The following is a 12113-nucleotide window of genomic DNA, read 5'->3' on the forward strand; positions in this document are numbered from 1 at the left end:
GGCAAGGACAGCAAGTCTCTAAAAGGTGGAGAGGAGGGACCTGGAGACTTGAGGAACACAGGGTGGACTGCCTACCTGTCCTACTCTAGCCAAACACCTGTGGAAAGATCGCACCCCTCTTTGCCACAATGGTTTCAGTGGGGCCCAGTGGGAAGGGGATCTTTCCACCCCACCTCCTCACAGAGGCAAGCTGAGCGCATGATCTAATTGCCATCTACAGAACACACCACCGAACAGCAGAATACACATTTTTTCCCCAACCACCCACAGAACATTTGCTAAGACAGACTATATCCCAGGTAATAAAACAAACCTCAACACATCTGGAAGAATTTAAATCATACATCTGATCATAATGGAATCAAACTAGTAATCAGTAACACTAAGGTAACTGCAGAATCTCTGGACTCTGGAAAGTGAAGTCATCGGTCAAAGAGGAAGTCCCCAAAGAAAAAATTACGTAAAATTGAACAAAAATGGAAGCACAGGATATCAAAGAATACAGGACACAGTGAAAGCAGTAGTGTTAAGAAATTTATGGCACAAAATCCTTACAAGGGAAAGACAAAAGATTTCTTTTTTTTTTTTTAATTTCTGTTGCCTAGTATTTTTCTTTTTCTTTTTTAACATTTATTTATTTTTGAGAAACAGAATGAGACAAAGTGTGAGCGGGGGAGGGACAGAGAGAGAAGGAGACACAGAATCTGAAGCAGGCTCCAAGCTCTGAGCAAGCAGTCAGCACAGAGACTGATGCGGGGCTTGAACCCACAAACTGTGAGATCATGACCTGAGCCAAAGTCGGACGCTCAACCGACTGAGCCACCCAGGCGCCCCAAAAGATTTCTTTTTTTAAAAATTTATTTTGAGAAAGAGAGTGCGTGCATACATGGCACACGTGAGCAGGGGAGGGGCAGAGAGAGAAGGAGAGGGAATCCCAAGCAGGCTCCTCGCTATCAGTGCAGAACCTGATGTGGGGCTGATCTCACAAACCATGAGATCATGACCTGAGCTGAAATCAAGAGTTGACTGACCCAGGGGCCCTAGAAAGAAAAAAGTTTTCATAAATAATATAAGTTCCCATCTTTAAAAATCAAACAAACAAACAAAAAGCTGGTTCTTTGAAAATATAAAAAACTGAGAAGTTTCTATCAAGACTTACAAAAATAAGGGTGCCTGGATGCACAGTTGGTTAAGCCTCCAACTCTTGCTTTTGGCTCAAGTTATGCATGATCTCATGGTTTCATGAGTTTGAGCCCCAGGCCCTGAGTAGGGCTCTGTCCTGACAGAACCGAGCCTGCTTGAGATTTACTCTCACCCTCTCTCCCTGCCCCTCTCCCACTCACATGGTCTCTGTCTCTTTCAAAATAAATAAATAAACTTTAAAAAAAAACTTTAAAGGACAAAAATAAAGAGAAGATACATTAAATCATTAAAATCAGGAATGAAGACAGAAACTGTAGCCACTAAAAGAACAAGGGAATACTGTAAACAACATCATACTTGTAGATTTGACAACATCTAAAAAAAGGGCCAATTCCTCAAAAACCACATATTACCAAATTTCAATAAAGGCGATACAGACAACCTGAATAGTCTTTTAACCATCAAAGAAATTACAATTTTCCAACAACCCCTCCCCACTCCCCCCCCGCAAAAAAAACTACAGACCGGTATCTCTCACAAACTTAGACACAAAGATCCTCAACAAAACAACAGCCAGCCAAATTCAGCAATGCACACACAAAAAAATCATACACCATGATGAAGCAGGATTTGTTACAGGCATGCAGGTCTGGTTCAACATTAGAAAATCAATGAATACTATCCACCATGTCAACAGGATAAAGAAGAAAATAAAAAATCGTATGATTGCATCAACGGACACGGAAAACATCTGACAAAATCGAACACCCATTTGTGATAAAAGCTCTCAGCAAACTAGAAATACAGATGAGCTTTGTCAAGCTGGTAATAAACATCTACAAAATATGACAGCTAAAACATACTCAATGATGAAAGACTGAATCTTTTCCTCTAAGATTACGTACAGGCAAGGATGCCCACTCTCATTTACCACTGTCATTCAACATGTTACTGAAAATTCTAGCCACTGCAATAAGGCAAAAAAAAAAAAAAAAAAAAAATCCTTAACCCAAACCTCTTATTTATGAAAAACATGACCTCAAAATGGATTATGGTTATGGACTTAAATGTAAAAGGCAGAACTATAAAACTTCTAAAAAAAAGAGAAGATCTTTGGAATCTAGGGTTTGGCAAAAAGTTTTTAGACTTGACAGCAAAAGCCAAATGGATAAATTAAACCTCATCAAAATTAAATCTTTTTGCTATTCAGAAGGCCCTGTGAAGAAGTCTTCTGACCTCTTCCCAGATAAGACACTGGGATAAAACATCTGCAGACCACAATTCTGACAAAGGCTTGTATCTGGAATGTAAAAACTTCCAAAACTCAACAGTAAAAAAAAAACCCCTAAAACAACCTAGCTAGGAAATGGGCAAGAGACATGAACAGGCATTTCAGTAATGAGGACATACAGACGGCAAATAAACACATGAAAAGATGCTCCACATCAGCAGTCATCAGAGGAACGCAGGAGAGATGTGCCTACACAGCTACCATCAAATGGCTAAAATAAAAATTAGTGACAACATGCACCATTAAGGGTGCAGAGGATATGGTTCAGGGATATGTTTCTAGTGCAAACACGGAATATAGAGCTGCTTGGGGAAAGGTATGGCAGTTTCTTCTAACATGATGTATGTACTTGCCATAATGGCCCAGATATTTCCCTCCCGAACATTTATCCAAGGCAAATGCAAACTCATGTTAACACAAAAATCCATAACAGATGTTCACAGCCATTTTAAAATACCCAAAACCTTGAAACAACTGGGTTCACTGGACTGGTATATCCAAGCTATAGAACACTACTCAGCAATAAAAGAGAATAAACTACCAATACACACAACAACTTGGGAGACTCGTAAGGGGATTGCATTAGGCGAAGACACCAAACTCTAAAAGTTAAGTACTATATGATTCCATTCATACAGCATTCTTGAAATGACAAAACTGTAGAGTGGGGAACAGATTAGTGCTATCAGGAATTAGGCAGGAGAGCAGGAAGGAGGTGCCCATGAGTATAAAAGAAAATAGCACAAGGGATCCTTGTGGTGAATTGTTGTGTATCTCAATTGTGGCAGTGGTGACTCAAAATCATATAGAACTACACACACACACACACACACACACACACACACACACACACAAGTACAGGTTAAACTGGAGAAATCTGAGTAAGATCAATGGATTATATCAATGTCATATTTACTATAGTTATAATATTTACTATAGTTATGCAAGATTTTACCCTTGGGGGATGAAGAGTACTGGGATCTCCCTGTATTATTTCTTACAAATGCATGTGAATCTACGATTATCTTAAATTAAAAAAAAAAAAAAAAAAAAAAAAACAAGAAAAAAAGTTTACCAAATGTGAAGGACTGGTATTCTCAAAAAAATGCATATACCTGGATATAATAATGAGGGAATGCTGGGTATCAGACAAACTCAAATACAAAACAACTGGCTTGGACTGTTCAAAAATGCCAATTCCAGGGGTGCCTGGGTGGCTCAGTCGGTTAGGCAGCTGGCTTCGGCTCAGGTCATGATCTCACAGTTCATGAGTTTGAGCCCTGTGTTGGGCTCTGCGCTGATAGGTCAGAGCCTGGAGCCTGCTTCAGATTCTGTATTTCCTTCTCACTCTGCCCCTCCCCCACTCACATTCTGTCTCTCTCACAAAAATAAACAGAAAAACATTTAAAAAAATGCCAATGCCATGAAACAGATTGAGAGAGACATGACAGGGGTGCCTGGCTAGTCCAGTGAGTAGAGTGTGCAACTCTTGATCTTGGGGGTGTGAGTTCAAGCCCCATGCTGGGCATAGAGCTTAATTAAAAAAAAAATAGACATGACAACTCAATGCAACATTCAATCTGTTTGGATCAATACAGGGTTTGCTCTGCTAGAAAAGACATTATTAAGACAATTTTACAAAACCTAGAAAGAAAGGTCTCTAGATCAGATAATAGTATTGTATCAATGTTAACTTCCTGATTTTGATAATCACATTGTGATTATGTAAGAAAATGTTCTTGCTTTAAAAAAAATACACAAGGAAGTAGTAAGGGTAGAGGAGCATCACATCTCAAATTTACTCTCAAATGGTTAAAAAAGGTATGTACACATAGAAAAGCAAATAGGGAGGGGCGCCTGGGTGGCTCAGTCAGTTGGGCGACCGACTTCGGCTCAGGTCATGATCTCGCAGTCCGTGAGTTCGAGCCCCGCATCGGGCTCTGTGCTGACAGCTCAGAGCCTGGAGCCTGTTTCAGATTCTGTGTCTCCCTCTCTCTCTGACCCTCCCCCGTTCATGCTCTGTCTCTCTCTGTCTCAAAAATAAACGTAAAAAAAAAAAAAAAAGCAAATAGGGTAAATGTTAACAGTTGAAGAACCTGGGGAAAGGAATACTTTATACTATTTATGCAGCATCTGTAAGACTGAAATTATAAATAATAAAAATTATCATATTAAAACTTTTTTAAAGTATACAGGATACTGCACAGAGCCTGGCACAAAAACGTGCAATAAACTCCAGTTTTCAGATATTTTATACCTATTTTCAGATGAAGAAACAAGTTGAGAAGTGAAATAAATGGTCTATAAGGACCATGGCAAACTCATGGTGAGGTCGGGATTTGAACTCATATCTGTTCCACAGCAGCATCTGTCCTTCTTTCTAGGAGGAAGGCTGAAAATTTCAACTCCCCCACAGGGATCTGGATGTACTCTGTTTAAGGAGAGGATGGCATTACATAAAAACTGGCTACCAACCACTCTCCAAGCACTTCCCCTGCTGGTTTCCTCCTAGAGAAGCCTCGGGCTGGCACTGGGACTCAACACCTCCAGCCCAGCCCCCCAATGTGCACCAAACAAACAACCTGACAAAATCACTGCCTACAGGTCATCCACCACAGGGCAGCACACGGTCTTGTCTTTCCTGTGTCTTTACCCACTCATCCGAGATCCACTGAGCACTGTTTATGCTGGTTAATGGAGGCTCTGGGACAACTAGATACTGCTCTTCTATGGGTCCTTCTCCACCTCATCGTCTCCCCCACGGCCCGGCTTACACAGGATAGGTAATCTTAATTGATTTATTTTATCTGAATAGGTAATCTACAGTTCAAAATTCACACAGCATGAAAGCGTGTGCCATCTCCCCCCAGCACCCACTCCCAATGACCATCAATGCTACTGGCTTAAAAATGCAACTCTGTGATATTTCCTCAAATTACTAGGAATTAGCTAGATCATATTATGATACCATGCTAAACATTTACATAGAATATTCTAAGTGATCACTGTAAATTTAAATTCCCCATTTACCCATTTAAAAAATCCCTCAAATAATTTGTGTTAGTAGGTTTTCAACATACTGTAAATGACTGAGGGTCACAACTTTTTTTTTTTACATGAAAAACTATTGGTACCATACATGAGCATAACAGATGTCCATGAATTACGGCTGGTAAGCATCAATCATTACAGACGACCGACAGCTCACCTGGTTCCTGTCGCGTGCATTCGTGTACCTGATCTTCTGAATGAAGTAGAATATGAGCCATGCTGAAGAAATAATCATCAAAACAATAAAGGATATTGACACGAAGACTAGAGAGCCACGGCTGAAGTTCTTTGGCGGCATTCGTGTTCCAACAGCTATTGTCATTTGTACAGAGATGTTTTTCTCCAGATAACTCAAAATATCCTTACCCCTCAATTCTGTAATCATGACAGCAATAATATCTCCAGTGCCTGTAATGTAAAATAAATACACATACTCAAGTGATCTTTAAAATTTAAAGGTACATCAAACATACAAAGGCGCTATTTAGAAAAGCCACTACAATTTTTGCTAATGGCAAGGGTTTGCAGATTGAACTTTTCAGATGAAATCAATCTCTGCAGTTGGCTATGCGGGCACCAAGTGGAAACAGGAATCTGCTGTGTAGTACTTAAAACTCAGACAAAGTATACAATTATTGCAGTGTTAAGAGTCCCATTAACTTGTCTTACAACTACATTTAAAAAATGGATTATTCAATCAGCCAAATGTTAACGACAGACAGTATTAAACGTGGTATTATAGAACAACGTCATGTGATAAAATATGGCAGGTCTTTACTGTAAAACTTTTTCCATTTTAAAATGCTCTTTAGAAAGTCCCAGCTCCTTAAGAAAAGGAGAATAGCACCAGTATCTATAGTACAAAAAGCACTATTATTTATAGTACAAAAATTGGTACTTTGTGCACTACTCGTTCTTTACAGGGCACCTATTGTGTGTACAACTAGTAGAAGGAATAGAAAGCACAGGACATGCAGTTTTATGATCTCACTGACATGACACAAATCCAGTAATAGAGCTGCAAAAGTCAAATGCCAAAAGGGGGTAACCTTCATTAATAACAGCTGAAGCTAACTTTGGTCCCACGTCTAGCCCTGATGAGAGGAAGGTTCCTTTCTTATTTAGCCCAGAGCCCTTCTGGAAATGAAACCCTCCCCGACTCGAGTCCACACTTCAACACCCTAGACTAGTTTGGTATCAGAATCCTTCCAGCTTCTAACAGCTGTCCAGAGGTTCTGTCAGAGCCACAAACTATTTTAAGGTAATTACAGGATGTTCTTAAGTCACCATTCTAGTCATTTACTTCTTTCACTTATGTAATTTCCAGGAGCAGTGATACAGTAAAGGCAAATTACTCTCTCTCCTGTGGAGCGTGAAATTACTATTCCTTTCCTCCTCCTCAGAGGGAAGTAATTTCCCATTTCCTTTCCTTTCTACACCAGTCTAGCTGCCAGTGACCCTCCGTTCTAAGCTGAAGCTGCCGGTGGTGACGTGCAACTTTCAGCACACTTCAAAGCAAAGACTGAGACTCTGGGGGTCGGAGGAAGGAGAATAAACATTTTATTTCAGGAAAGAGAAAATTATAACCACTTATTCAAACTGGAATAGGGTTTGCAGATAAATGTAAACCACCAAAACCAAACACCCCACAACATGCCCTTGCAAACGCTTCTTCAATGAATACTACTACTAAAGTATTTGGTTTACATGTTTATTGTATTTGACTAAAAGAACTACCCTTATCATGTGCAGTCAAAAGAACACAGGCTGAACTGAAAAGAAATTCAATAACTGAAAGTTTTCTGAAAAATTTAACCCAACGGAACATATACCTTTTGTATTACCTTATTCAAAATTGTGCCAGCCACTTTATCAGAATAGCAGTTTATCAGAATACTGATTAAAAGAATCCAAAAACAAAAAAAAAAACAAACTGCGAAATTAAAGAAAGCAACAGAGTTAACATCTAATTATCTTTGTGAAAGAAGAGTTATGGTCAGTAAGTTAGAGAAAATCACAACATAGTGTTAAACCATTTAAATTTTCCATTTAGAAAACTTAGGTCTGCGCTTTTAAAATGTTGGTCAACAGGCAACGGTCTGTGGTGTAACATACCAGGTATGGCTATAAAGTAACTGAGACGGATCCCACAAACCACACATGACAATCAGTCTCATTGCTTTATAATCACACCAGGTACAAACAGTTTTAGAAACCAGTTCTGAGGCTTCCTCTTGAAGACTCAAGCTGGAAAAGGAGCAGGGAAAGCTTCACAGGTAGCCCAGGGAACCAGTCCATGTAATTTTATTCATTCAAAGAACACTAAATAAATGAACACCGCCTAGTTTCAACTGGAAAGCTGTTTGGGAAAAGAAGCATTTAATTATTTCAACCATCCACTCAACGATATTTATTGAGCACATACTATGATCAAGGTTCCCAAATGTTCACATTTTTTAAAGATTTTATTTTTAAGTAATTATGTCCACCTTTAAAAAAAAAATTTAATGTTTACTTATTTTTGTGAGAGAGAGAGAGAGTGTGTGTGTGTGGTGGGAGAGGGAGGGGACAGGGGATCTGAAACAGGGTCTGTGCAGACAGCAGAGAGCCCGATGCGGGGCTTGAACTCATGAACCGTGAGATCATGGTCTGAGCTGAAATCAAAGTCAGACACTTAACCTAACTATGCCACCTAAGCACCCCTGTTCACCCTTTAGAGGCAGAAAATTTACCTGCTGTGAAATAAGAGAAAACATAATATGTTAGTTTCTGCCCCGGTTCCTGGGACAAAGCTCCTAAAACACTTGCAATTTCCTAAGTGATAAGAGCATTAGGAGCATCTTTTGTTCTGCTATTTGGTCCTTGACCTTGAACCCTGACACAGGGTTTCTAAATCCCTTGGAATTTCCTGGGTGAGACAAGAGTCTTCTATTCTAATGAGGGGACTCTTGGTGGGCTCCTGGATAGCTTTAGAAAGACCAAGCCATGAGGAGAAGCTTGGAACTTTTAGCCCATCCCTGCCACCCTCTGGGCAGGGGAGAGGAGCTGAAATGGAGTTAATGACTGATCACGCCTAAGGGATGAAGCTTCCATTAAAACCCCCAAAAGTGTGGGGTTTGGAGAACTTCCAGGTTGGTAAACATGTACAGGTCCTGCGAGGGTGGAGTGCCAGCAAGCCCTTTCCCACATACCTTGCCCTATGCATCTTTGGCCACTCCTCTGTATCTTTCATAATAAACCAGTAAATGTAAGCAAATGTTTGCTTGAGTTCTGTGAGCCATTCTAACAAAGTTTTGAATACTATGTGGGGGTTGCTGGGAACCCTGATTTACAGCCGGTTGGTCAGAAGTACAGGTGACAACCTGGGACTTGTGGCTGGCTTTATGTGGGGCAGGGAGGGGGCAGCCTTATGGGTTTGAACCCTTAACCTATGGGATGTGATGCTAACTCCAGGCAGACGGGGTCCGAATCCAACGGAATTCTAGGACACCCAGCAGGTATGGCTAAGAATTGCTTGGTACAGGGGAAAGCCCCACACATTTGGTGACCAGAAGTGTCACAGAAGTGACACTATATGAACGGTACAGGAGACACAGGAGTGTTTTTTCCTTTATACCTGCTCTTGATTTTGTGAAAACTGCATTTACCCTCAAAGAGCAAAGGAGAATCCAACTATGCTTCAATTAAAAAAAAAAACAGCCTAAACAAAGTAATGGATAAATAAAAGGTATACCTATTATTATTATTTTTTTAAAAGAGTAAAGGAGAATCTTAAAGGGGCTGGAGAGAGGAGCCCAGTGCAGGTAGTCTCATCAGGTTAGTACAGAGGAAGAGATTGCTAGCAGGATAGGGAAGAAGGCGAAAGCAGTGCAGGTCAAGCAAAATGAAGAATCACAGGAGGATGTCAGAATACTAGCAAAATCACTCGGTTCTTAACCACTTCTGACAGTAAATCACTTAGAGAACCTGATGGTAGGAGACCCCTCCTACAAGAGAAGTCCCAATTCTACTAATTTCAGGAGAGATTTGTGGATCTCCTCACTCCCCACCCCTAGAGATGATCTGGGTTGAAAGACCCTGATTTAAGGATGCCTCTGACTCTTGACTTTTAAAGATCTGGAAGTCTTGGCCAGCTTGCAGGAGGATACTAATGCCAAAGTATAAGCTTCGAGATAAAAGCAGGGTTGGGTCAAGCAGAGACTGATAAGAGTTGAAGAGTAATTAGACTACAGTGATATAAACATTCAAGGAGAGACAACATCCACCACCACTAACCCTAATCCTAATAGATATGGCCTCAGAATCTTCAGTACTTCACATGCCCAGAAGCCAGGATTAATTTACCAGGGATGACAAGTAAGTAAAAATCTAGGGTGATCCCTGCTTTCACCTATTTGCTTAAAACTTTCTCCACTTTTATTTTTTAATGTGAATCTAGATTTCCACTGCTTGAGTTTGGCTACTTTAATAAACAGCTTTTTTTTTTTTTAATTCTTTCTCCTTTTGAGAATTTTCAAACCCCAGAAGAGTTTCAAATCATGACATTTCCTCCTTAAATACTTCAGCATTATTTCCTAAGAACAAGGACACAATTAATTTATCACATTCGAGAAACTGAACTCTGATACGACACTGTTCTGTAATATACGGGCCACAGTCAAATATCTCTGCCCAAGTCTAATGAAACCTTCAGAATTGTTTAGTGTAGGTCAGTGCAGTACCCAGGACGCAATCAGGCCTTGTGCACCTAGTGTTTAGTTGTCTTGTCTCCTTTGTCTCTGATAATCTAAAGCAGTCCTCAGTCACTTTTGGTCGTTCATGTCATTGACCTTTTTAATGAGACCAGGACATATGTTTTGAAAATGTCCCTCAATCTGGATTTGTCTGATTGTTTCTGATTACTGACCATGATTAGATATCTGAAGTAAATGTTTTTTGGCAGAAATGCCACACAGGTGATGCTGTATCTGTCCTTCTAGTGTTCACATTGGGATGTACCTGTCAAGTTTTACCTTTATTGGTGATGGTGAATTTTAACACTTGGTCAATCTGGTATCAGCTAGATTTTTCAACTGCAGAAAAATATTTTTTTTCAGATTACTAAACAATCTATGGGGTGATGCTTCCAGATTATCTAGCTCTCCAGTAAGCTTTTATTCAGAGCTCTCAGCACCCATTAAAGCTCACTTGAATCAGTTACTACAACAGTGTTTACAAAATGGTGATTTTCTAACAGTATAATTTCTTCTACATTTGTAAAGTGCTTCTATAATCAGAGGCATTAGCATATTTTTCTACTTACTTTTTTTTTCCCATTAAAAACCAGAACAGCTGGGTGGGCAATGTTTTGTAAAACAGAGCTCCCTACTTGTAGCAATTCGATTTTTTAATGAGAAAAAAAAAAAGGTAAGTAGAAAAATACGGTAATGCTGCTATAATCCTGACCACAAAATCAATTTTTCGGGACCAAAGAAACCTAAGAATTAACCTCCGTTGGGCCCTGGATCAGAATGTCTAGGTTCAAACCCCAGCATAAAACTTAACCTCTATGAACTTCAGTTTCTTCTAAATGAGATGTTACCTGCAGGACTCACGGCAGATGCTCAGGAAATGCTACACCTCACTGAGCTAATCCCACTTCTACTATTCTTCTTCATGGAAAGCACATGAAAGCATCCTCTGGAGGAGACCAAAGAGCTCCTACCACAGAAGTTTGGAACTCCTACTCCCTCTCGTTAATCTCTCCAGTCACCATGGGAAGCACTCAGGCACCTGCTGACCACCACAATCCTCCTGGCTTCCACAGGGATCTGTACTTCAGCTCAGGGAATCCCCCAGTTGGGAGGTATCAGAAACCCACCCCCTACTGACACACGGCTTCTTCCCCTCTCCTGGGACTGAACCTTGGGGCAAGTCCAGTTCCATTGGGCAGCTGAGACTTTCACCTGAGAAAGGCTGAGGCAGGAAGAAAACACAAATGAGCTGTCTGGGGCATCAGGCCACAAGTGGAGAGAGGTGCTTTTACCATAAGCAAGCAGTTCTACTTTTTTACTGTAATCTTACCATTTTTTCTTTTTAAAGAAAACAACATCCCTGTACAAAATCCCATTTAGCAGAGGTTTTACACCTTAACAGATGAACATGTTTGTTAGGTTCAAATCAGCTGCCGAGGTTTCAAGGAATTTTCATGCTCTTAGATAATTTTAGTAAATTTCCCATAAAAAAAAGTTTAGGGAGCTGCTGTATTCCCACATAAAGCATTTGCAATGATACTTTCATAATTTCTGGTAGGTTACTATCAATGGCATCAGAGTTACTCCTATAGAAATCAATGACCTATTTTTACATGTAAAGCAGAACACTACATACTTTAGGTGAAAGAATTAAAATTGCTTTCAAGTTCTAGAATGGCTGCTGCTGAGGGAACAGATATAATTCAGGGATTTTTTTGTAACTCAGTCAAGTTGCACAGATCGGCAAAGCCTGGCGTGTCTGTGCCTCAGTGAGTCTGCTCGCAAGTGGTCTGAGGCCTTCTCTTCACTCTCCCTTTCACTGACTTAAGTCCTTCTCAAATGTTTATCTACCATATTTCACTGCTTCAAACCCAGTACTTCTTCTTCTCCGACCC

At 40.2% G+C, this 12113-nt stretch overlaps 1 protein-coding gene across 3 annotated transcripts in view; it reads right to left on the reverse strand.

The window, feature by feature from the left end:
- The window catches only part of RNF130 (ring finger protein 130), a 142586-nt gene that overhangs the window by 77431 nt on the left and 53042 nt on the right, over positions 1-12113 (reverse strand). For all 3 annotated transcript variants that reach the window (XM_053907616.1, XM_053907617.1, XM_053907615.1), the window contains exon 3: positions 5643-5893. In XM_053907616.1, the coding sequence (XP_053763591.1) occupies positions 5643-5893 (251 nt within the window). The remainder of the gene's footprint in view (positions 1-5642; positions 5894-12113) is intronic.

Source organism: Panthera pardus, unplaced genomic scaffold (genome assembly GCF_024362965.1).
Source record: "Panthera pardus isolate Hobbes unplaced genomic scaffold, ASM2436296v1 HiC_scaffold_2, whole genome shotgun sequence".
Lineage (NCBI taxonomy): Eukaryota > Metazoa > Chordata > Mammalia > Carnivora > Felidae > Panthera > Panthera pardus.